Source organism: Chaetura pelagica, unplaced genomic scaffold (assembly GCF_000747805.2).
Source record: "Chaetura pelagica isolate M959 unplaced genomic scaffold, ChaPel_1.0 scaffold3, whole genome shotgun sequence".
Taxonomy (NCBI): Eukaryota; Metazoa; Chordata; class Aves; order Apodiformes; family Apodidae; genus Chaetura; species Chaetura pelagica.
Genome location: NW_009952974.1, coordinates 990,951 through 1,017,428, shown reverse-complemented (window position 1 = coordinate 1,017,428; position 26,478 = coordinate 990,951). Strand labels below are relative to the sequence as shown.

Genomic DNA, 26,478 nt, shown 5'->3' with positions numbered 1-26,478 from the left:
TCCACTCCTCTGTCATTCATTCAAAACCAAACGGGAGAGAAGCAGCCTCACAGCACAGACAGAGCTGTGCAGCTGTGCTGAAATATCAGTCAACTCACCAGAGTTTTCCCCCCCTTGGGACTGGTAATTGGGTCACTAGGTCATTAAACCATTGTGAATTTAGTTTTCTTGCAGTTGCACATAAATGTGGGACAGAAAGATTCTTCAGAGCACACAGCAGAATCCGATTGGTGTGCTGGGGCAGGGACACAAAATAAGAAGGTTATTTTGGGGATGAGCATGGTGAGGGGAGTGTGAATTGCTGCTTGGACCTGCTGGGCACAGCTCCAGGGGTGGGGGCAGGTGCCCAGATCTTACTGCTTGGGGTTTGGCACAGAGCTGGGACTCTGGGGTAGCAGGCAGGAGGAGATCAAAAAGCAACACAAAGAGAATTTCCCTGATCTTTGTTTTTGTCTCATATTACATCCAGTCTTATTCTCTGAGGGCCTGATTTGGAATTTTTGGAAGAACTGGAACTGGATAGGAAGAAGGAAGGATTTGGCAACATTAAATAAAAAATATGCTAGAGACCTTTCAGGATTTTTTTATAGTGAAAAATTTGGCAGATGTTGACTACAGAAGCAGTATCTCCTATGCCTGCAATACTCTTGGAGATCTACCACATGCCAAAAATCAATACATTTTACAGCATGAAGTTTTCTGGTGGGAATACTGTTCTGTACCAGCTCTCCCATTGTAAGTCATTATTGCGATATATTTATCTCATCTTGTGTGTGGCCACCTAATAAAAGCCAGAAATAAAAATATGTTATCTTTCTAAATCTTTGTTATTATTATGGATAACCTGGATTGGAAGAACACGTTTTTTAAATGTGCCCCTGATGGATGCTTTCTGACTAACATGAAGAATGTTCGTTCCTGTCTGGAACTTTTTAAAAGTGTATTAATAAGTCTGGTGTAAAATACTTTCTAAAATATTGTTTATTACTTCCAGGGTAATGAAAACTCTTTTTATTTTTTCTCATTATAAATATCAGTGCACCTCACTAGCTGTTACGGAAGATTTTAATCTTTTTCCATTTTAGGGAAGACTAAACCCTTAGTCCATTTTGCCTTGGTGGCATCTCTGAAGAACTCATTTCCTGGGTAAGCTCTGCAAACAGTTCACATGTCAGGGAAATAACAGTGGTGAAAAACTAGTTTATAAAGCTAATAAGATACAGAGAATGGTTTCTACTAGATAGAAACAAATCCCAGTGAGTAAACCATGACAGAGAGCTGAATTAATGTTGACTGTGAGGAGACTGTGAATCCAAAGGAACCATCTTGCTCACCTGCTCCTAAGGACACTTAGATGGGACAAGGAGATGAAGTAAAAAGTTACATTGAAGATGGGAAGGTTTTGGGTTTTGTTTGTTTGTTGTTCTTTTTCCTTTCTCCTTGTACATAGCAGAGGAACATTTACCATCAAATTATCTGAAGTCCAGAGAGTAGGGAGATGGAGGTGGAAGTTTTCTGAGTGGTGGGCAGGTGGTATGTTACACTTCCTGTTCACAGGATATGCTGGGAAACCCCCTTCTACCAAATGGGAATATCCAAATTTTCAACAAAACAAAGGTGTTAGTGTTCTATTCTCATTGTGGTTTTTGTCTCCGTCAGGCAGTTTAGTGAAGGATGAGGCTTTCTCTGAACGACAAGATCAATTTTTAAGTTAATCTTTCCTACAAGTTAAACTTAGTTGGGCATACAGAAGGGATCCAGGAGAACACCAAGGGAATCCCTGCTTCCCCCTGAGTCTGGAGGGGATATAGATAGTGCCAGCACGTGGCACTAGCTCAGCTGCACCCCGAGGCCCATTTCCTGCAGTGCTCCCACCTGGGTCTATGCATGGGAACTGATGCAATGCAGTGTGTCAGGAAGGTAATCTGTGCTTCAGAGGAGCAGCAGCAAAAATGTACTTAAATCTCTGTATCCTTCCTCAGGTAGCAGCAGTGCACTGAAAGGCTGTGGCGTATCTTCCTCTGTATTTTTTCTCTTAAACACCAGTTTGCTTGTCACAGGTGGCCTTTAACTTATCGCAAAATATGGAGTTCACTGCAAATCCTGAGGTCCTATGATGCACTTGTGGTAGAGTTGTGGGGTTTTTTGCAGCAGCAGTCCATGTTGCATATAGAAATATTTTAGTCACGTATCACAGAATGCCAGGTTGGAAGGGATCTCAAGGATCATCTGGTCCAACTTTTCTAGGTACTACTATAGTTTATCTGAGATGGCTCAGCACCCTGTCCAGCTGAGACTTAAAGCTGTCCAGTGTGGGAGAATCCACCACTTCCCCTAGGAGACTATTCCAATGTTGGACTGTCTTTTACCTCTTGTGTCCAATCAGAATCTTCCCAGGAGCAACTTGTGCCATTACCCCTTGTCATTTCCATGTGATTCCTTGTAAATAAGGAATCTCCATGGTACTCACCCTTTAAGTTCTGGAACATGGAAATAAGGCCTTCTCTTCTCAAGGCTGAACAAACCCAATTTTCTCAGCCTCTCCTCATATGGCAGGTTCTCCAATGACTAGACAGAAAGAAAGTGTGACTGTTATGTGATGTGTATGCAGTACTGTGTTGTGCTCCAGACTACATAGTCTTTATATGAGGCTGTACAATAATTTGTAAGATGAAAGCTCTGGAGAATTTGGGATGAAGTTTTGCTGATTTTTTTTCTGTTAAACATTATCTCATTCTATAAGCAGTCCCATGCCACTCAAAATGTACTGCAGGAAAGATGTTATAACCTGCCTCTACGTTAACAAAAATAAAGGCACAGCTGAGTTGGAGTAGTGGCTGTGGGGGAAACAGGGAGAGGAAATGCTTTTCTGTCTTATTTAAAGCTGGTTTCATAAAAAACCTTGACACTAGAAACAAAGCCAGAGAGTTTGCAGATTTCACATCCTCGTAGGCTTATTTCTGCCTCTGTTTTCAAGGCAGCAGTGCTGCCAATTGTATTTGGTACTGACTCTTCCCAGTGCTGCTGACAAAGCCTTTTAATGCTGTCATTGCTGTGTCTTTGCAATCTCCAGACTATGAGCATGATATTAAACTTAGAATACCTGAAGTTGTTTCAATTCAGGAGACCGGCAAGACATGATAATGCTGCCATGATTGTACTCATGTCTTTGGAGCTCAGAAAAGATGTGAGCTGAGCCTTTGGAACAGAGAACAATCCTGTGCTTTCCTAGATTACTGCTCACCTCTGAGCTGCTACATGTTTGTTTCTCCATTAGCCTGCTCTTTTCCCCCCTGTTGTAAAGAACGTGTAAGGCTTTGGTGTGAACTGTCCAGGCTTGTTGATATTTATCATTTGAGAAGCTTTCAAACTGCTGCATTTCACTCCTGACAGTTTGTCTTCTTGTGCTTCCTTGTCATCTTTGAAAAAAAAACCAACAACTTTCCTCTCCTTTGGTGAGTTTCAAAGGCTTAGTTACCTTAAAGTCACTTGAGCAGCTCTCATTCATACACTCTGCTAATCACCCAATTATCAAGTCACTATGCAGTGATAATACTGTTCTACTGGTACACTCACTGTGCTGCATAATGCTATCCAGCTTTAGATGATAGTCTTTTTTTGGTCTTAAAACAGGTTTGGTTTCATGTCTGATACCTGAACTACTGTATGATCCCATCTTAGTTGGTTATGTTGTCTCCATTGTTCTACTGTCCTTGCTGTTGCTTACTTCTACATACCTGATATTGTGCAAGGATCAAGCTCTTTTTATGGGTATTATCAAGGATCAAATGCTAGGATAAAATTTGTCCAGTAATCATCAGTTTCAGGTATCTTCCCCAATTCTTGCAGATCCTTGTGAAGTCCATAAAATACTGAAAATATTTAAGAGCAACAGAAGTATTTAATAATTTCAGGTTAATTTACTGTTTAGGTATGTTTCTCCCAGGAGAGCAGGAGGGTGACAGAAAAAAAAAAAAAGTTCCAAAGAGTTATTAATCTTTATCTGCATATGAGCACATTTCTTACTTTGCTCGCCCTGTAAGCATAAAATTACTCTCCCTATTAAGGAGATACTCTTTCCATTTAGAGTGCCCTGAGGTGCTAAGGTGAGCTATAACTGCTGGCTTTGAAGGGCTGTGAGATGACCTCAGGTAAAATTTCCAAGTGTTTTCAATGAATTCTATGAAAATTGCTTCCTCTGATGATTCTTCAGTTTGTAAATGGACTTGTTTGTGTTTTGGCTCCCATGGATGAACCACCCTGGGGCAGCAGTGCTTTCTCAGCTGGCAACCTCTCTTGCCTCAGGAAAGATGCCAAAGATGGCTTTGTGGGATTAAAACTTCATTTTGTGCCAAAGGGTTGTTTTTCAAGCTCCTGTGTGGAGTAGATCAAAATTTCTGACATCCCATCTCACAAAGTTGCATTCATTTCTAGTAGTTTAAACTGCACCTTCTTCAAGGATCAGATTCCAGTGTAATCCAGCCCAGATATACCCTCCTTACAACATGAGATGTGCAGATTGCTTCCCTGGAAAGAGTAGGACAATTAGCTTATCTCATATAAAGCAAGAGGTTGTTGGTTTATTTAAGAGGAGATTGCACATATATACTCATTAAAATAAAACAGGGAAGGAAGAGGAAGTTTGCCAGGCTCCAGGTGAAGCCTTTGGTGGGTGTAGTCCTTCTGCCTGCAAACAGGATGAAATCCTTTGTCTTCCCCCTTGCAACAAAAATGAAAATGAATCTTGGAACGTTTGAAAAGAAAAAAAAATAAATTCTAAGCAGTGGTTTGAAAAGTCTAGATTTTTGTCAGGTGTGGTTTTGAGCATTCTGATTTAGAAAGTAAAATAGCTTTGGAGGCATTCAGAGGAAGGTCTTGGCACAGAGGAGGCTTTTCAGTAGAGATGGAAAAGTTCAGTAATATGTAGCTGACCACTCTGAGCTCAGAAGTTTGCTTGCTCTTTGTGTGTATATGGTGTGTGCACACATGTTGCAGCTATGTGTTTTACATACATATTCATATTGGATATGATCTTAGATAGCATTTCAAACATTAATTCACTATATGTTTCACTGGCATTTCACTGAATAATGACTGTGAACACACTGTAGTTAATTAGCCTGATGGTGGTAACAAGAATATTCTTGATTTGATGTATGGCTGCACTCCTGATTGAGAAGAACAGCTGAAGTGATAAAATATACCATAGGCAATATTTTTTTAATCTGAAGTAAGCATTCAATATGGAAAAGCAAAGAAGATTTCTTTTAGCTGATGTATTTCCAGCTGTTAATTCTAATCTTGCTTATTTATCAGTTTGAGAGTCCAAGGTAGCTTTTACATGATTTATCTGGGTTGTCAGCATTTGATGTAATGTCTAAGAGTCAGTCTTTTAAATGCAAATAATAAATTAATCTCAATTTGTATGTGAACACAGAGGGAAAAATCATAAATAAAATATAACAATCCATGGAAAAAGATCTGATTATTGGTGATAGTTAGTGAGGATGCTGCATGATACCCACCTTGTCATTCCTGGGAACTGTTTATTTCTCATTCATGCTGAAAAAATCCTTTATGCTTAGATAATCCACTGAAATCCTGGAATTACTGGAGGTGTAAAGTAGCAATACCAGCATGGTATTGTATCTGGCCTCTTAGCCACCTGAAATGTGAAGCAAACATCACATTCCCCAAATCTGTGGATGTTCCTGAACTAAGCTTCAAACATCAGTGAGAAAGGAAGTAACAATGGATGAGTAAATTCCAAAGCTCAACCAGAAAATGTCTGAAGAAACATCATTTAGAACATTGTGAGTGAGCCATTTTCCCACAATGGGAGATGAGAGGTGTAAGTAGATTTCAACCCCATGTACCTGCTGCAAAGATAACTTTCCCAGGAGCTAGGAGAGAGGTTTTATGTGCATTGCTGGTGTGCTGGGGCACAAGTGACATTCCAGGCACTCTTGTTCCTAGACTGAGTTTGCAAATAGATACAGTTCTAAGAAGAGTAATTTTGTAGAAATAATCAAGTGGTTGATACTTGGACAAACACCCACACGTGCTTATACTCACAAACTTACCTGAGACCCTTATTTGTTAAACTACTTAAAGAGATGTGATTCACTCATATAAAGGCAGGCATGTCCTTATGTGTCCATCATAATATAATGGGCTGTAGTGCTCAAACTTCAAGGATGGTGCAAGGAGAACTGGCGAAAATTATTACAAGGAAAATGTAAGATTAATTGCCATATCTAAGGGAGAAAACAGTCTGCAAAAGAAAGTGATGGAAACTTCATTAACCTGGATTTTTTTTTTTTTTTAAAGATATGAAGAAGTTTTTTTCTAGTGTACAGTAGGGAACAATCTTGTACAGATAGAGAGAGTGGCCTCAGAGAGGTCTTCTGCCTTTAACTTCTGTTACTGTAATTCCTAGTAAGTCTGTTTTGAATTAGAGCAATAGAGCACAAGTAAGGATCTTGATTTGATTATGTGAAATTCAAACTGAATAAAATCACATCTTACATTAGCTCATCACATGCACTTAGCCTTTGCCCTTCTTAAGGGAGGTGGAATTGTGACAAAGATGGATGCTTCCTTTAACCCCAGGTTTATTAATGGAAGAAATGCTTCATTGTGGTCACTGATTTTAGCTTTAGAATATCAAGTTACTAAAGATACTATTCTCCACAAAAGCCTGACTGTGATATCACTTAAACTAAACAAATATTAGACTGAATTTTAACAAAATGGCTCAAGCAAAGAATCTAATATCAGTAACTAAGCTTCCTAATTAAGGATAACAACAGTTTATAAGGATTGAGATGGAATGCAGAATCATCTCCATAGTTAACATTTTGTGCATGTGAATTGTGCTGTGGCTTCTGCAGGGAGGAGTGCTACTCACTGTCTGTGCACAGAGCAGGGGTACAAAGCCTCTAGAATTCTATTTTTAGCCCTCTGCTATTTTTAGTCTCCTGTGATCCTTAGTAAATGGCTAAGAGACTGATCCAGTTCTCACTGAAGTCTTTTTTTGCTAAGAGACTGATCCAGTTCTCACTGAAGTCTGTAAGATCCTTTTTGCTGTTTTCAGTGAGAGATGGATCAGGCTTTGAACTTCTCAACATCCCATCTTCACAGCAGGAGGAATAATACTGCAGTTTCCTATTTGGTGTTGAAGAGTCAAGTCACGACTCTGAAGAACATTAAGGAGATATCACATCACAGAAAGCCTAATAAGTCTCCTAAGCTTTGGCCTGCAGGCATGAAATGGGATTCACATCACTAGTCTTGAGTCAAGAAAATCAGATCTAAGCTAGTCATCTAAGTTCCCTCTCCAGTCAGTACTTACTGGCCTCCAGAGGTGCCATCTCCTCTGTGCCTTATACATGGTAAAAGCTAGATGACAAAGTTCTCAAAATCAATGTGAGGAACATTTGCCTGGACCTGCCTTTCATGGCTCCAGAACTTAATTAACACAGAATAAGGTAAACCAGTGCTGCCTTGTTCCCCTTCAGTGTATCTAAACATTTACTTTGGAAATGCAGTGTCTAGGGTGTGTCTTCTGTGTTTAATGTGATCGTGTGTCTGATCACCTGCCCCGTTGCCCTACCTCATCTCTCTCCTGATCTGTACAGCTGAACATTTTCTCTGGATGATCAGCATGGTTCACAACACAGTGAAGAGACAGTTACTTCTCAAGTATAATAAAGAGCTGTAAAATACAGTGCAAGGGGAAATTGTTCTGGAAAAAAAAACAACTACCCAGATTTGGGCCACAAGCCCTGCCTTGGGCAACCATTAGACGCAGATATTCTCAATGTCCTCTGCATAGAAACATGCAGCAATAATCTAGTTACAAGTCTAGTTACAATTGCTAGGACTAGAGGGAAGCTTACATGGAACCACTTTATGAAAATATTCTTGGGTTGAAACCCAAATGCTGCACTACATTGATGCCAGTGAATGTACCAGTGAAAAGCACTAATATATATGATTGGTTTCCTTTTAAAAAAATTAATTAAAATAACATTTTAAAAAGCATGTTAATATACTGGGAAGGCTTCTAGAAGAGAGCAACAAAGCTGGTGAAAGGGCTGGAAAGAATGTCCAATGAGGAGCAGCTGAGGACATTGTGTCTGCCTAGTTTGGAGGAAAGGATGCTGAGGGACAACCTCATTGCTCCCCACAGCTTCCAGAGGAGGGGAAGTGGAAAGTGAGTTGCTGATCTTTTCTCCCTGGTATGTAGGGACAGGACATGTGGAATGGTTCAAAGCTGCACCAGGAGGTTTAGACTGGACATCAGGAAGCATTTATTTACTGAGAGGGTGCTTGAATGCTGGAGCAGGCTTCCTAGAAAGGTGGTCAATGCCCTGAGTCTCTCAGTGTTGAAGAAGCATTTGGGCAAAGCCCATAACAACATAAAAGTACAAAGTGCTTCAAACAAATGAAATAGGGCTCTGTCCTCTGAAAAGCTTACTAACAAGAGGACAAGATCAGGATGGAAATGTAGGAAGCAAAAAAGCAGTGCATCATTACAATAACAACCAGGATGAGGCTCTCAACATAGCTTCATTTCAGTGCTTGCAGAGACATAGACATACATGAAAATATCTGATATGTGTAACAACTTCTGATATTATTTATGTGCACTTGAAACATACAAACAGAACAAAAGTAAAGCTGCCCCCTCACCAGATAACTAAACTCTAGCTTGTTTGACATGTGCTGTGTTTATATCTTATCTGACAGTAGATGGCAATCCTTTCATCAATACATGAAACTCTGAAGTTCAAGGTGAGTGTAGTTAGCTCCCAAATACGGTTGCTTATCTCAAATGTATCTCAGTCTCTTAAATCTGCAACAGTGAACAGGAAATCCCTCAGCACTGTGCCCTTCCCTCTAGAATTGCAGGGATAAAGCTGTGTATGTTTTTCCTGTCATGAACTGTCCCTTTTTTTAAAACCCAGACACTTAGCTGGGAACTCAGTGGATGAAGGTAGAAAGAAAGTTCAACAAAAATTTTGCCATACTTAAAATGCACTGTGTTCAAACATCTTGTGCATGACACATTAAAGCAAATGTGTCCAAAAATAGGTATGAATGCCTCAGGGAAACATCACTGAGTGCTGACAGTGCCTGACACAGCCCTAGGGAAACACTGTGTGTATTTCCTTCCACTTCCAGCCAGCTTCCTTGTAGGAAATCCCTTTTTTCTTTGGAGAACCTTGTGCAATACAAAGGGACTACTGCATCCTTTACTGTATGTGCAGCTTGTCTCTCTTGAGGCCAGTCTGCAGTCTTTTTTTTCCCAAAGTTTAGGACTCAGCCTGCACCTATTTCCCCATGAAGTGTGTTCATATCTAATGATCATACTGGTGAACTCACCTCATCTCCATGCTATGAGGTACAGCACGTGTTGGAGTCAGTAAACTTGTAATGGTTTTCAGCAGAGATGAAAGTAAAAGTATTAGGAACAAATGCAGCAAAGCTCTATTCATACTGTATTTCAGCAAGGGTGTTTGTGTCTTAAATCTGTGCCTTAAGCAGAGAGTGAATGCTTTTGAAAGTGTGCTAAATATTACATATAAAAGCAGGGAACAGCTTTCTGCCCAGGGAGCTAGGTTGGTGTTTGAGCTGTTGGAGTGGTAATGTGTGAAAAACCCAGGAATGGAGTGGACTTTGACAGAGAGTGCTAGCTTTGGCAGTTGCTCCAAATGCTATTGGAAGAGGATAATTCAGTAAGGATGCTGTTAAGTGAAACTGCACCCTAATTTAGATCATATTAAATGGAACATTTTTTTTACAAATTTTCAGCTAAAGAGATTTTTTGAAAAGTATTATTTGACCATAATATTTTGCCACTATTAACAACCTAACCATTACAGTAGTGGCCTCAAAGTGAGGGAATAAAAATTTATTATTGGTAACAAAACTGTCTAGAATATGTTCTTCACAGTCCAAAAGGAGAAATGCAAATACTGGATATTTATAGTCAGCCCTCAGAAACTGGAAAAATGAACAGTGAATGAGCTGTTTTCTTTTGGCTTTTTCTAACTGGAAACATTTTCCCCCATTAAACACTTGGAGGCCAGTGTTCCATCTTTGTATTGAATATTTTCTCAAGCAACAACTATTGACTGCAGCAGGATATTATCTAAGTAAGAACAACATAACTTCAGTTGTGGCTTTTATGTTTGACAGTGTTCCTTTAATGCTCAGAACGACGTGTGTCCACAGTGTTCAAAGGTATTATATATATATATGTGTGTAAAGTTAATGCATTTTTTAATTGAAGGCAATTTTCAGGAAGATTTTGAAAAGGCAGGTGCTACAATTTGGCTTCTATGATAGGGAGGTTAAAATTCCCAGTGGGAGCAGTCTTAGGCCAACACCAAGCATTTCTGGAGATCTCACCTGGTACAGGAAGCACCCTTAAGCTAATACCTCTGTCTCTCCTTGTTTTTGGTAAGCATTAAACTCCACAGAGGTATTAGCTTCAACCTGAGTGAAGAAAGCTTTTCTATGACAGCAGGGGCTGGCTATGTTTAGTTAGCTAAACATAGCTCCATGGCTGTGGAGATGACTGCACTCCCTTTTCCATTTCTGCTGTTACTTGTGAGACTCTCTGGTGCCTTAGTTCAGTGGTGTTTTCCAGGAATGTGATAGAGGGAGAGAAACAATGGGAAGGTAGTTTGAAAGCTGAGGTAAGTTTGATGGCATTCACGTCTGTTCCTCCACAGGCTGGCCTGTCTTGGGTACACTGCTTAGTTTCTGCATTCTTCATTTCCCTCTCTGTAAAGTAGGAGTTATACATCTCAGATCACAAAGCCTGTGGCTATGGGGCAAATCTGTTCAGGCTGGCAAAGTGTTAAAATTCTTATGTAATGGAGGCCAGGTACGTGCCTCAGACTGGCCAGAAATTATACCCCTCCAAAGCAATCTGAGCATTCCATATTGTCAGCTGCAAGCCCATCTAAAAGGTCTGTTTCATTTACAAATATGATGCAGAATGGTAGGTGAGAGGAAAAAACATAGAAGGAACTTGAAGACGCAGTCTTCTAAAGTTATCTCACACAAACAAGTGGAAGGCAAATGTTTCTTGAGGCTGAGACATCTCTGGCTAACATGATTCCATGCTGTAATGTGATAGCCATTGGGAGGCCTTGGCAGGGAGCTTGTAGCCAAGTGTCACGTGAGACACCGTAGCCTTCTGAGGTGGTAAGTCCCACTTGCTTCATTACATTATCTTTGAGAAATTCCAGGGGACTCTGTGCAATTCCAGTGCATAGTCCTGTTGCTGTGCCTGGCGAGGCCAGGCTGGGTTGGTGTTTCAAATAAAAATTATTTCATGCGTATTCAGGGATTAGTCTATGTGGTTTATACACTCTCCTTTCACAGATGGCAGTGCCAGTAGGAATTATTACTATTGTTTTAAAACTCTGGTAATCACTTGCTTTCGTGCCTTTGAAAGAATAAACAGCCTGTTTCAGGGGTTTATTGCCACAGTTGTATTAATCATACTCCCTTTCTTACTTTGTTTGCTGGTAGAATACGTACACCAATGCAGACAAGCTTTTGGAAGCTGCAGAACAGTTGGCTCAGACTGGGGAATGTGACCCTGAAGAGATCTATAAAGCAGCCCGGCATCTGGAAGTACGGATTCAGGACTTTGTCCGGAGGGTGGAACAGAGGAAACTTCTCTTGGACATGTCGGTTTCCTTCCATACCCACACCAAAGAGGTAAGATGTGCATGAGGGAATTCTTCTGTGTATTGCAGGGCGCTGCAAGAAGCTGACTCTGAAAATTCGGATGACATAGAAAAGGCATCTTCACCACTCTGGGCTGATATCCAGTGTATTCGATGCATGTGTCTGGCTCTTGTAAAGAGGAAACAAAATGTGAATGAAGCCTATGAATTATATAGTACATTAAAATACAGGGACAACTTATCTAACATATCAAGCACAGCTTAATTCACAACTAGAATGTGTTGTTATAGAGCAAGTATTCTCTTGTTAGAACATGAGTTGATATTAACACATTAGGTATAAACGTGCTAGCAGTGTGATACGTATCCTCAGAGGGATTCCATTTGAATGTAATGTTCATTAATGTAGCCATCATTATTGAGTGTTACTGGAAATCTTACATTGTTTAATGAGGCAAACTTCACTTTCCATAATTAAAGAGCAAATAGCCTCATACGGTTACAGTCAGTCAGTGAGGATCTGAATAAATGCTGTTTAGTGTAATTGGAAAAATATCCAGAGATAAGGCTGTCTCGCCAGAGAAACAGTGGACAGAACATCAAATGGGAGGCCACTGGGGATGTAATTAAAGCATACTTCACATTTTTCTGCAGACCAAAGGCCATTCAGTGATGAGTGACTTTTCAAGATAAGGTTTCTGCTGAGAGAGATGGAATTAGTCAGAATGGTTGTTTTCATGCTCTGCAGTGTCTGTTTGCAAAAGCACACTGGATGAGAAATATGCTATTAGAAGCTGAAAGCTTTGCCTGTGATTGTTCACTTACGTGTTGCAAACAAGTTGCTTCCCAACATGTGAAGCCTCCTTAAATAGGTGTATGCACACATTTTTAGAGATAGATAGATAGATAGATAGATAGATAGATAGATAGATAGATAGATAGATAGTTGGAGTTACAATGTGTCTGTTATAGCTGTTGATACATGAAGGTTTTCATTTTACATCCTGTTTTTGCAATACTCTAAAATCTAGTTACTTCAAGCTTGTGAAAAGTACTATTGTTTCCAGAGTAGTTCAAATGCTTGCAGCTATGCTTGTTTGCCACAAGGGAAGCTTAATTAGTTATTTCCTCAGTCAGAATGATTTCTGAACAATTTCCTAATGTGATTAACCTTGCTTCACCTGTGCAGGTGATGACTGGTAAAACAAAGAGGGGCATGACTCTATGAAGTTAAAAGTATGTTTTCTGTAATCTAAATTTCTTCTGATAATTTCTTGTATTGTGTAGCTTAATTTGGGTTTGGGAACTTAACCTTCCCTGTATGAAAGGTTTTGGGTTGCAGTACACTCTGCTCACTTCTGTCCTTCAACAAGAAGGGAATTGCCTGCTCCGCTCACCTGGTTTTTAATGAGGCCAGTTTTGTTGTATGGAAATTAAGATGTATAAAATGCACTTTAAAAAAGAAAGGAAATTAAAACCCCCGGAATTTTGTGACAACATCAATGCTGTTTATTAGATATTGAAAGTAAACCATAAGTATCTGCCTCTTTGATATTTGCCTATGGGACAGATTAGTGCTATGATGACTTTTTGGAAAGCTCAGTATTTGCTGTCAGTTTTAGGGAGACCCAGAATAGACAGGCTTCTTGTGCCTCTCTCTCCAGAGGGACAGACAAGAGAACTGTAGCATAAAATTGGAACATCAGCAAAGTCAGGGTGGACCCATAAATCCACATTCATCAGAATGAAAGAAAGCCCTTGGCTGGGGTGCAGAGAGGCTGCTAAACTTATTGCAGTCTCCAGTTGTGCCCAAAGTTGGAGGATGCACAGTAGCTCTGCAAGAGAAAGGAAGTTTTTGCTTCCTTACTCCCATGTTAATTCACTGCCGTGGGGGACAACCACTCTGTTTTTTTGCAGGTTCACTGAATTTCCTTGTGTGTCACTACCTGCCTCCTTCAGTGACATGTTTCTGCACTGATGAGAATCACACCAGTATTTGCTGTCAGTTTTAGGGAGACCCAGAATAGACAGGCTTCTTGTGCCTCTCTCTCCAGAGGGACAGACAAGAGAACTGTAGCATAAAATTGGAACATCAGCAAAGTCAGGGTGGACCCATAAATCCACATTCATCAGAATGAAAGAAAGCCCTTGGCTGGGGTGCAGAGAGGCTGCTAAACTTATTGCAGTCTCCAGTTGTGCCCAAAGTTGGAGGATGCACAGTAGCTCTGCAAGAGAAAGGAAGTTTTTGCTTCCTTACTCCCATGTTAATTCACTGCCGTGGGGGACAACCACTCTGTTTTTTTGCAGGTTCACTGAATTTCCTTGTGTGTCACTACCTGCCTCCTTCAGTGACATGTTTCTGCACTGATGAGAATCACACAGTCTAATGCCTTTTATTTTATTTTTTTGCCAAAATAAGTGAGGAAATCACTGTGGTCTTAGTATTTGTCTGCCAGCTGTGGGGATCCCCACACAGTGAAGTAAACAAAGTGTGCCAGGGGGACCTGGTACAAAGGGCAAAGCATTACTACAAGAGAGCTGTAGCACATGTTTGGATCTATATTTGCCCTTTTATGCTATAAATAGATTGGCTGAAGTAGAAATGACTCATTACTTGGCCCCTCATATAAATTGTAAAATAGTGAGTTAATGTCATTGTCTTTCTTCAATATAAATACAAAACAGATAACTGGATTCCTTAAAAATTAATATAAACATCCTAACTTTGCCACCATACCTATGGTAGTATTATATCCTTCCTCTGTCTCACATTAACTGATCTCAGTCAGTTCCTCCCTGGGCTCTGACTAGGAAGGGTGCTCAGCCTGGTGAGACCTCTCAGCCTACAGAGCTGGACTGGACCAAATACAAGTTCTTGCTCTAGCCACTCTCCCATTTATCCAGGTCAGATCTACACCATCCATACACATTTTATGAAACTGCTTAAAAATAGATTAATTGCTTTTTCTGATGTTTCAGTCCCGAAAACCAAACATACATTAGATTCCAATTTTAAAGTAAGGATTTATGAAGCAAACTTCCCTTTAAGTCAGTAGCAGTTTTAGTTTAGTTAGACAGTTCCAAGTCAGATTTAAATTGTTTCTTCTATGTTACTCTTATGCTCTTGAAGATTAATAAACAGTTGCCTTCCTGTGTTCTTGGCAGTAATGCAGGAAACTATAGCGTACATATATTTCTCATCAAAGTTTCCCAAATTCTCATTATTTCTTGACATATTAATCTACTGAGACAGAACTGTTGAAAGGGAGAATGAAATAGAAAGAGTTGGTCTTACTGACATGTTTTTAGTGGAAATATTCAAAATATCTTCCTGCAAAGAATATGTTACCTCTGACAGTCCTCCCAGCACCGATGAATTGCATTCCTGATGCAGTAATTCCCAGGCCTGGATGAGTGTATTGATTGGGAACCTTGTCACTGCTTCACCTGTACTCTGCATACCTCTCCATCTCCACCTGTGACTACCCAGATTCCCAACACCGGAGAAATTTTTTACAGCTTCCATTTTTAAAAAGTGATCTTGTCAAAGTTCATTTTCCTTTTGTAATCTGCCTTATTAGAATTTCTTCAGGACAATATATAGTGTTGACTTAGGGAGTAATTTAGATCCAGATATCCCATGAGCAATTAAAATTGAGTGACTTTTTTATACTACAGTAGACTTGAATCACTGTTCATTTAATGTGAGAGTATTATAAAAGGATCCCTTCTGATAAACATTGACTTGTAAGTGGAAAAGACTGTCAGACATAACAATAATTTTGATTTTTTTGTAAGTGGCCTTACTTAAGAATACATGCAATAGACTGAAGTGGTGACTTTCTGGTATGTTAAAAGCATTTTAGATGCATAAATTTAGAGCAGTCCCCTAAGTGATTGTTACTGTCATAACTCATGAGTGATGTAGTTGTCTTATTGCCGTGCCTATGAAAGATGTTGTACATCCCACAGTCCTACAGTATCCATTATGATCTCTTAGTTTATAGTCAGTATTTTCATACCCTTTTAAGCCAAGGCATTCCTGTTGCTGTGAGCAGAAACCTGGTTCCTTGGGAATCAAATCCAGTTATCTGTATGGCAGGGTAAAGTTGTGAGCTATCATCAGTGGGATAAATGCATTCAACAGACTTGTACCCAAATAATTTCTCTCAGGGTTAGGTGTGATTGAATTCAGGTTCTTGCTTCAGATCTGGATCAACCATATGGGTCTTGCAGAAGCAAATAGCAGGAAAAATATTAGTGTGATTTGAGGCCATGTGTCCTGTGCTTTGTTGGTCCTTGGTAGGTCAGAAGAGCAATAGGATGAGGTGCTCAGAGCTTGCAATTCCGTGTGGGCCTGCCATGTGTACCTGGCAGTATTGGGGGGGATGAATAGAATGGGAGGATGAATATGCTCAGGAAATATTCAATGTTGAGAAAAATTAACTACCAAACTCCTAACAGGTTCTTATTGAATGTGTGCAAACCAAAGCTTGCAGGTCTTCTGAGTGACCAAATTTGGGCAAATTTTCACAGGGGTGACATAATGTATATTCTTGACATCAGGGCTAAACCCTGCAGAATTTCAAACCCTTGCTTAAAAGCATGGAGGGTCTGGAGCATCTCATGTAAGCAGAAATAAGACTCCTTTTCTAACACAGGCAAAGTAAGTTCTTTTTCCCCTTCCTCTCATTCTGGACCTTTTACTTCAAAATTCATCAAGTTCAGCCTTAGGCAGATACCTGGTATGGAAAGCTTCACCCTGAACAGCTTGTCTGATAAGGGCATGAGAAACTGGGAGCAAAGTGCTGGACCATTAAGTATCAGGCAGCTTCCTATGTAGACCCAAATTATTTGTGTTCCACAGGTCACCTTGGTCACCCCATAGATATCAGTGGGGTTACTCAAGTGAGTAATGGGAGTGGGTTCACCCTGTCAGTTAGGAACAGTCATAGTGTTTTACTGCAGTCACTACTAACTTAATTTTACTTGATAACCAAGGCCTGTGAAATTAAATTCTTTCTGCTTTGGTTGAGTATCATGATTAGGTGATTATTTCAGAGTAGGTCACTGATTTTGACAGGGCATGGTCCTCGCGTGGTGGCAGAGTTGCTGGAAAGCAGGGAGTGGAAAGCTCACCAGGCTAAGGTCTGCTGCTGGTGACTCTTGTTGACCAAATGAATCAAAGCTAATCATGGAGCAAAAAAGACAGTGGATCTGGGATATATTGTATAATCCTGTCATTCATTGTAAATTAACCCAGGATTCAAAGTTAATGTTACAGAATTTAGTAATGTGTTCTTTGACTTTAACTGTTAATACTAAAGCTTCAGAGCAGTCCTTTGTAACATTATAGAGATTTGTGATGGAGGGCATAATTGGTTTAGGAATTCCACTTGCTGGCAACTTGTAGAACTCCTGAAAATGTCTCTGAAAATGTCAACCTCAAAGAATTTTGTCTTACATGCTTGTACACTACTCTGCTCCTGTCCTGGACAGTGCTTTTGTCTCTTTTCTGGTATTATGGCCAGATTTTAAAAAACAGTGAAAGCGTAACACACTAAAATGACACAAACTGTCTCTCTGCACACGAAATATTCACTGACTAGCCTTTTTACATCTCAGCACTTTTCAGGGTTAGAATGAAGCATCCCATGCCTTGTTCAGCAGCTAGAAACTTTGTTCCTTCAGTGGGGGAAAATGAACAGCTGAAGTACATGCATACAAAAGGAAGTAAAGCATACAAAACAGGACTTTGAAAATATCTGCAGGGCTGTGAAACATCAAACCTTAAATTTATGCTTCTTACAAGTATGAATGTTGTTTTTGCTGGGAGCTGAATCAGTGTAGTTTGATGGAGTAACTCACAAGACAAAGGGCTGGAAAAAAAGCAAATGCTTTTATAAGGGAATAAGTAACTGCTGTTTTTTTTAAGAAAAATTAGTTCTCTGTTTGTAAACATTTTTATATTCTCATCAGAGGTGGATTTGTAGGCAGAGTGCAGAGGATGTGGGAGACGTGAACTGCCAGAGTTGTACATACAGGTAACGTGTGCAGTCTTTTTCCTGGATGACAGATTCCTGGGAGTAGACAGATAAATTTCCAGCTTACTGTTATCATTCTGATAATTGTGACTGGAGAAAGGGATCTGCTGGTCTAACAAGCATTATTTTTGTGTGAGCTATGATAAAGTTCACTTTGGGTTATCAGCAATCAGTTACCATGAAGCAGCAAAATAAGAGCAAATCCCTTTCCAACTCTAGAGCATAAACCATGGCTTTGCCCAAAATGGAAACATTCACCAGTCATTCACATTGGTGGTTTCTTTACAGAGTTAAATTCTTGCCTGTAAAGCTTCCAAAGATCTGGAACTGAGGAGGCAGGACAGCTGGGTGGTGTGGGGTGCTTCTTTCCTGTCCATTTGTTGTCTAGAAGCAAGCTTTTTTTCATGAAGGATTAAGAAGATGGGGATGGAGAGAACTGTGGTGTCCTGGCAGCACATCCTGCTCCTGAGCAGGAGAGTTTGAAGCACGGCCAGAACACTAGTGAATAAAATTCTGCCATCTGTGGTGGCAAAAAACTGGGAGACAGAATCAAGGTAATAAGAATTTAATGTTTTAAAATGCAGCCATGTAGACCAAATCTCCCAATTTCCTGAAGCTGAGAAAGATGAGCTTGTCCCAGTTCCTATGCTTGGACTTGCAGCTTTTACTGCTGTGTGCAAAGGCAATAGAGTGGGCAGCCAGTGCCTGTGGTAGTTTGTGTACTGAGTACATCTTCATCCAAGGCACACAGGAACTCTTCTGTCATTCCCTCACCACTCAGAAGGCACATTCTCTTGCACCTCAAGTACTGATATGTAATGGAGTCTACACAGCATGTTTAAAATGGCTAGTATCAATGTAGTGGTTCAAGCTGATGGATCCAATGAGACTGCTTGTTTAGAGAAAGGTCCCACCATTTGTTCAATCCTTAGAAAGCTTTAGAATTATTCAGAATTGTCACAGATCATTTATTTCTGAGATTCTTAGGGTGTAGTGCACAAAATGGCACAAAAGGCTCTGAGTAAGATCAGAGTAAGACTGCAAGTGATAGGGCAGTAACTGGAAGAAGCACAGGGGAAAGAGGTAGTGCAGCCTCCATTTGAGAAGTAACGAAACATTTAGAACCAGTGAAAAATTTAGGGGAAAATGTTGTGGTACCTGCATTTATTTAAGTAAATTGCTGTCTTTGTAGTGTGTCTTTTACAGCTATGGAAAGCTCCTCCTGCATCAAATTGTACTGTATTATGCTGGTGAAAATTCAGTTAAATCTTTTGATGTAGGAAAAACTTCTCCAAGTATCAGTATGAGCAAGTGTAGATTTTTATTTCCTTAGTACAATTATTGCAATTAATTACATCCAGATTCATAACTGGGAATAACTTATATTAAAATTGTACCAGACAAACAACATATTTTTGCAAATCACGATGGCAGCAGAAGCAGCACAGAACATGTACATCTGATTCATAAGTTATAAGCCAACTTTCTTTCCTAGATCAAATAGTCCCTGAATTACATTTGTATGACCTTGAACTGGGGATCTGCACACTCCCTGATGTAAGCATAACTACGCAAGTCATGTTTCCCTTGAAAGGAGGTTATTCTGTGCTCTATCAATCTGGTCCATGCAGGACTTAGAAAAAGCATCAGATGTTTAGGCATTGCAAATCCTTTTGCCATAGGCAAGGTTACTAATTAAAAAGCATCAGCCTACAGAAGCACCAGATGCAGCCCAACCAGGGATGAATGTCAAGAAATTGGCAAGAAAAAGGAGAAAGCAATGGAGAGGTTAGGAAGATATCAGATGGGTTTTTTCTCAGAATGTTCCCTTCCTTTCCACTCATTTCTTCCCCATGAGTTTGGTGGTATCTGACATTATCTCCTGCAGCAGGGTGTCTCCTCAGCTGTCTCTTACCATGGAATTCACATATTGTAGCATTTCATATGCAAGTGTCTGGTCATACCCTATTTGTCACATTTTATTAAGTATGTTGTCACTGTATGACCACTGGTGGCACAGTCACTGTTCAGCTCATCGTTTCATACATTGTTTTTTATGTGTTTCTGTTGGCATTGCCATGAGACTTTCAATGTGACTTTGGAAAATGTTGAAATATGCTTCCAATTTATAACAAACACCAGTTCTTCCAACTGAAGTGGCACTGGATGTGTGCTCACTGTAAATAAACATCAGCTGATGAAGGTTAATTGCGCCGAAAAGTTTTGTTGTCTCCACTATGTTGGTGTGGTGGAAGAAAGGTAGAAAAGCCAGTTTCTTAAAGGCTGCTCAGTGAAGCCAGATTCACAGTTGCATTTGAACAGGTGCTTAAACATAAACACAGGCTGAAGTCCAGCCATAAATTAATCTGAACTTGGGGTCTATGTGATTTCCTAATGCATACAATGAAAAAGCTACATGTTGCAGTGCAGAATAGATTTGTAAAAGCCTAGCATAGTAGCAGAGAAAAATAGGATTGATGGACATTTGTCTCTGGAGGAATTCTGTTTGGGTTTTTTTTCTCAACCTGCCCTTGGTCCTCTTGCACACTTATGTTAGAATTCATGGAATGGAAGTGGTGCAAATTGGATGGGAGAAGAGGGTCCTTATATTTCACTGAATTATTCTGCTTTCTGCTCTAGACTTCACTGCTATGATGGATGTTCACTTTACTGAGTTGGCATGAACATCCTTTTGGGGCCTCCTCTGTAACACGTGACACTTATCTGACATAATAACGGGGTAGAACATATACCCTGGAAAGTTGCCTGTTACCATTAACATCCTTGTTTTGCACAACTAACAAAAATGTTGTACAACGGTAATTCTTGTGGATTGAGCTGACTGGTTCTGTGCTTTTCCCTGGTCTCATTACTGTGTTTTTAAATTGGTTTTGAGGAGATTGGTACTCATCTCTGGCATTTGCAAATAGCAGCATATAAACACTGGGTATTTAATAGTTATGCCAAACATACAGGCAGGATTTTATTAGCAATCTCCTTAGGTTTTAGATTTTGTTTTAAGTGGTCCTTGCTCTAAGTCAGAAGCATTCATTTCTAGGTAACAGACAGAGATGTCCTTCAAAACTGCAGTAAGTGGTCTCATTAAGTACTTGAGTAAAATGAAGGGTGTTGCATCAGATGAAATGGCTGGGAATAAAGAGCTCTGTTGTCTCTTGGATGTATGGAAACTGCCTGTGTTTTATATCCAAGCAAGATGCAGAAGTTGCTACAATGCTTTAGTGGTGCCAGATGCTCCCCCAAAAGAAGAAGGAGGGGAGTCATTCTGCTTCTCCACTGGTCTAGTAATCAGAAGAGAATTGTTTTTCTTGTTTAAAGCCATGGTTGCCTTGATAAGTAAAGCTTCGATTCCAGAGTCTCTATGGACCTTGAGCATGGATTTTTAGGGCTAGGTATTGCCTTAGCCTTCTGTGTACCTGACAGCTACAACATTTTTAGACGTTGTTTGCACGGGTTTGCATTTGTGGCTAAATCTCTCTGATGGACTTAATTCAATTTTTACCACTAATGCATTAGCATTTCCATAACCAATTAATCATGCTAAAGCACAGATCAATTTGAAAGAAGCAAGAGAATTATTTTGTGTGTTATTCCTTCATTGTTTTCCAGGATTCTGTATCTTTGGTTTAGTACATGTTAAGTAATACAGTGCAGAGATTATGTTCTTTTCTGGATGTGTGCATCACTGGCAAGCTTTGTAAAAGTCACCACAGCTAGGTATGGAATATTGTGTTAGTATTTGAAATGTCTGCATGCATCTACATACATCCCCTGTACATGAGGAAGTGAGAAATTAGCAGTAGTTTGGACTATGAGTGTGAATGGGACAGATACTCACGAATTTTGCTCACGCTAAGAATTAGAGAAAAAAGTAAGTTTCTGCAAATATTAGGTAAAATTTGTCCTGTGTAATGTCGTATTTCCACGATAAATTGAAATGGTTCACTCAGTCTAAGCTAGCTAGTTGCTTAGAATAGATCATTAATTAGGAAATGCACAAGATGTCAGGTGATTTGGGGTTTTAATATTTAGAATTTTTTTTTAATCAGTTGAATAGTTGCATTGGAATTAGACATCAAGCCCTACCAGGGACTGATTTTCCTGACCTGTGACAAACAGGGTGTCGTTCCTCTTTTATGACTAACAGCTTTTCTGACTCTGGTGTGGCAGTGGCATGGAGTTCATCTTTTCAGTGCTAAGGAATTCACAAGTCGGATTTGGTAGTAATTTCTTTCAGGTGCTGTTAGTTGTAGCACAAAATCTGTGAGGTTTTTGATTCAGATTCCTATTGTAAATTGTTCCTGAAAGATCTTCCTAATCTTATTAATATTGACTGCTTCTTTGTATTAGGATTTTTCAGGGATTGATGGAGTCTAAAGGATTAAAAACCTCTTGAGTCAAGGATGACCTAGATTCTGGTAGATGTTATTATGCAAATCCTTACAATCAGAGATCATTAGTAGAAAAATCTGAAGCTAATATGAGTTAATGTATTTGAGTGGTCTCTGAAATTAATGAGTGTTTTGGTTCCGGGTAAGTACAGTACAGTTTATGTTTAAGTATTTCGAAACTGGTTTGATTTAGAAGCGTGCTGAAAAAGAGACTTAGGATCTTAAATATGCAAATAATTTTGTCTGCTGCTGAAAGTTGGGTTCTGGAGACACTTTTGAAAACAAAGTTTTCCTCTAAAGTCCCAGTCAGAGGGAGACTGACTGAAACTTTTTCCTCTGCCCTTTCTAATAAGAAAATTTCAAGAAAACAGCCAATTCCTATCAATGAAACAAGATCTTAATTTCACTTTCTTTTTTGTAAAGGAAGTTCCCTGAGTGTTTTTTGTTATCATGACTGAAATATGAAGAAGAGCAATAAATTAAAAAACTGCTGGCTTTCCTAGCTCAAAGCAGAAGGGTGATTTAGACGCATGGCCATTTTTCTCTTCTATCTTTACAAAGTGCTCTATTACTTAAAGATCAAATAAATTGAATAAATAATATTCCTGAGAAACCTGGTCCTTGCCTGTTATACTCCATCTGTCCCAACTGTTTTAGTGGGTGCAGGGACCAGATCAAATCCAATTTTATATTTGTTACTTATATATAAAAGCATTAATGTGTTCCCCATTAGTGCCAGCAGCTGAATATGAGCCAGCAGTGTGCCCAGGTGGCCAAGAAAGCCAATGGCATCCTGGCAAGTATTAGAACCAGTGTGACCAGCAGAAATAGAGAGGTGATTATCCCCCTGTCCTCAGCACTGGTGAGGCCACACCTGGAGTATTGTGTCCAGTTTTGGGCACCTCAGTTCAAGAGAGATGTTGAAGTGCAGAGGAGGGCAATGAGGAGGGCCCTGGTGAAGGGCCTGGAGAATCAATCTTGTGAAGAACACTTGAAGGAGCTGGGAATGTTTCGTTTGAGGAGGTTGAGGAGAGCTCATCAGTCTCTACAACTACCTGAATGGTCACTGTAGAGAGGTTGGTGCTGGTCTCAGCACTCAGCATCTGTTTTTTTTCACACAAAGTGGTCAGACACTGGAATAGGATGCCCAGGGAGGTGGTTGAGTCACCATCCCTGGATGTGTTTAAGTCTCATTTGGATGTGGTGTTGGTGGAGATGGTTTAGGGGAGAACTTTGTAGAGTAGGGATGATGGTTGGACTCGGTGATCCCAAGGGGCTTTTCCAACCTGAATGGTTCTATGATTCCTTTCTGGTGGCTTTCCTAAGTTCAGCACCTAGACCTCAGGCCATATATTAAAATATTTGGTTCTTTAAATATGTTTTCATAATTTTATTTAGTTCATAAGCCTGACTACTTAATTATATTTGTTTCTATTGTTAATATTTGCCATTTTATATCATGCCTTTCTCCTGAGAATGTGAAAATATGTAAATAAACTGAGGAAAGATGTTCAGTTTTTGGCCAGGGCCAGATAGGCCATTATGATTATGCTATTTATGAACAAACAGAGACATTTACCCAAAATATTCAAAGCTCACCCTAACTGAAAAGCCTTTAAATGATGCATATGTTTTAAAACTTGTTTTTGTATGTGTTTTATAGTCTGTCATGCAAGGAATTGGCAGCAGAGGTGAGGCCAGAGCACAGGGAGCTGAGCTCTCCCTCTGCTGTCATGAGCAATGATTGGACAGGGTCTGATTTTGATTACTTTGGTCTAGGTCAGGGTGATATCCTTGAAGTCAGTAGCAAGCCTGTGGTGTAACATTTGATGACTGGCCTTTGGTTTGGATTGTGAGAAGCCTTTGCCATCTGGCACTTAAAACACCCTTTCCTACTCTTTTAGATGGACACACTGAATTCTCAATCTCTAAAGAAATCTTGTAGGATGGAGACCCAGTGCTCCTTGTTCTGAACAAAAACATTATTAACAGGTCTTTTGCCACCCCTACACAATGCCTTTCATCTGCTTCTTGTGTACCTCCAGCTCCCTTTGACACAAGCTGCTTTGCAGCTCCCTGGAATGGGAGGCACAAGTGCAACCCTGCTGCCCCCAGCACCACTTCCTTAGCATTTCACAGTGCAGTAATGAAATGGGATGTTTCCTGCTCCTGCACTTCTCTGCTACCTTGCAAACTGTACCAGCAGAATGTGGGTTAATGGGGCAGGCATGGCACAGAAAATAGTCTCTCTGGTGGAGTCATTAGGATTTGCTGGGAGACTGCCAGCTCTGTTGGTGCAATTTTACACTCCCTTTTCCAAGCAAGCTTAAAGGGGAAACCTCCATTCACTTTAAGCCTTTACAGCCAACAGGAGGCTGCTGGAGCTTGCAGAGATCTCAGTCCAGATCTCTGATGAACAGCTGGCTGGAAATTCTCATCTGAGCACTTACTTAAATGATTTGTTGTTGTTATTTCAAAATTGTTAGTCAAGGCTACTTAAAATTAATGGATCTGCATGGCACTGATTGGTGACATTGCTCTATCCTATGTTTGGATTTTCCCAAAGTTAAAAAAGGAGAGTCTGAGGTGCATTTTGAAGAGAGGGGTAAGTGGCAGAAACCCACAAAAAAATTCCCAGAGCAACCCCAAACAAACCCCAGACTCTCCACAAAAACTTCTGCCTGGGAAGGCATAGCTGAGCAGGCACAGCTAGATTTTGGGTAGCACCATACACACATACCAAAGTCTGAGGTCTGTTCTGCAACAGGCTTCAGCTGCACATGAAATTAATAGCAGCTGATAGCACACAGATCCTGAAAGGGTTAGGTTGTCACAGCTGTAGGGCATTGTAATTTGTTACTTGTGTAGAGAGTTAATCAGAATAATACATTAGTTATTGTCACACCAAAAAAAACGAAATGCAAATTAATTTTGGAAAAAAAATACCTGATTTTGAATTTTACTTTGTTGCTAAAAATGGAATTGCATCAACCTGAAGCAGTAACCAATGTATCTTTTGGTTTTTAGAAACTTTAAGTCAGATTTCATGTGAAACATGCAGCCCTGGTTAATACTTACTGATCTGGAATTAGAGAGCAGAAGGGTTAAATCTCAATCCTTCTCTGATTTATATTTCCCTCCCCTCCTTCCCAGCTGTGGACATGGATGGAAGATCTGCAGAAGGAGCTCTTAGAGGATGTCTGTGCTGACTCTGTGGATGCGGTTCAGGAGCTTATCAAGCAGTTTCAGCAGCAACAAACAGCCACCTTGGATGCTACCCTCAATGTTATCAAAGAAGGGGAGGATCTAATCCAACAGCTCAGGTAAACGTCCACCTGGAGGACAGGTGTTGAGAAATGTATGCTGTGATTTAGGTGTGCATAAATAGGGATCTGTAAGTTAGGGTTAATTGGGAGAGTGTATTAATTCTGTGCTTATTTATGATTCTTCAAATTCTTTGAGTGTTTTATTGAAATTGCAAGGAGTGATTTGTGTGGACTGATTAGAGTGGTCTGTGGATCAGCATGGATTCCTGTTTGACAGAAAGATTATTTATAAACACTGTGAAGTGAATTGAAACAAATGTGGTTCAGGTGAATATTTTTAGTTGGTATTTATAGAAGATTATTAAATGGTTGTGAGCTAAGGCCTTGTGATTTATATGGTTAGTCCTGATGTAGGAGAAATATATTGCTCTTAATAAAATGTACATGTGTCAAACAGTCTTCACTCTTTTGTTTTGCATGCAACACCGTTCCATTTATCTTTGTCCTTGTGGAGTTTATTCATGCTGTCAAAGAGCATCTTATACTGCCAGTTCTACTTACATGATGAATTAAAACGGTTCCTTTTACCAGGTTTAAAATATGTTAGGAAACTGGCTTCAAAAAGTTAGGGGTGTTTTGCCTTCTTAGTCTGTAGGTGCAGCAGGATGAATGTTTGTAGAGCAAGCTTACACAAAATTTGTAGATGTGAAGTCTCTCATTTGGTCTTATTTACAATGGTTTTCTGTGGCTTTGACTTTGTTGACAGCAGAGGAGTTTTCCTACCTCTTAGTGATGCCACTGTGCTCAAAACCAAGTCAAATAGATCATTTACTCTTTAGATCTTTATATTATTACAGATTGCCCTTATTTACATGTACATAGTGTGTATGTTCTGTATACATATATAATATGCAAGTCTGTGAAGTTGTCTTCATTTCACCAGAGACTGTCCCAGAGAGTTTTGCCATCCTCCTCACACTGAGTTTGCCTAATCTGGTGCCCTCAGTTCTCACTTGAAAATGTTGAGAAAGTCATGAGCCATGAA

At 39.9% G+C, this 26,478-nt stretch overlaps 1 protein-coding gene across 1 annotated transcript in view; it reads left to right on the top strand.

Annotated features, from left to right (window-relative positions):
- The window catches only part of KALRN (kalirin, RhoGEF kinase), a gene marked incomplete at its 5' end in the record, with an annotated part of 339,046 nt that overhangs the window by 116,676 nt on the left and 195,892 nt on the right, over window positions 1–26,478 (top strand). The window contains 2 exons of the mRNA XM_009996218.1: window positions 11,554–11,745; window positions 25,321–25,490. Coding sequence (XP_009994520.1) covers window positions 11,554–11,745; window positions 25,321–25,490 — 362 coding nt within the window. The remainder of the gene's footprint in view (window positions 1–11,553; window positions 11,746–25,320; window positions 25,491–26,478) is intronic.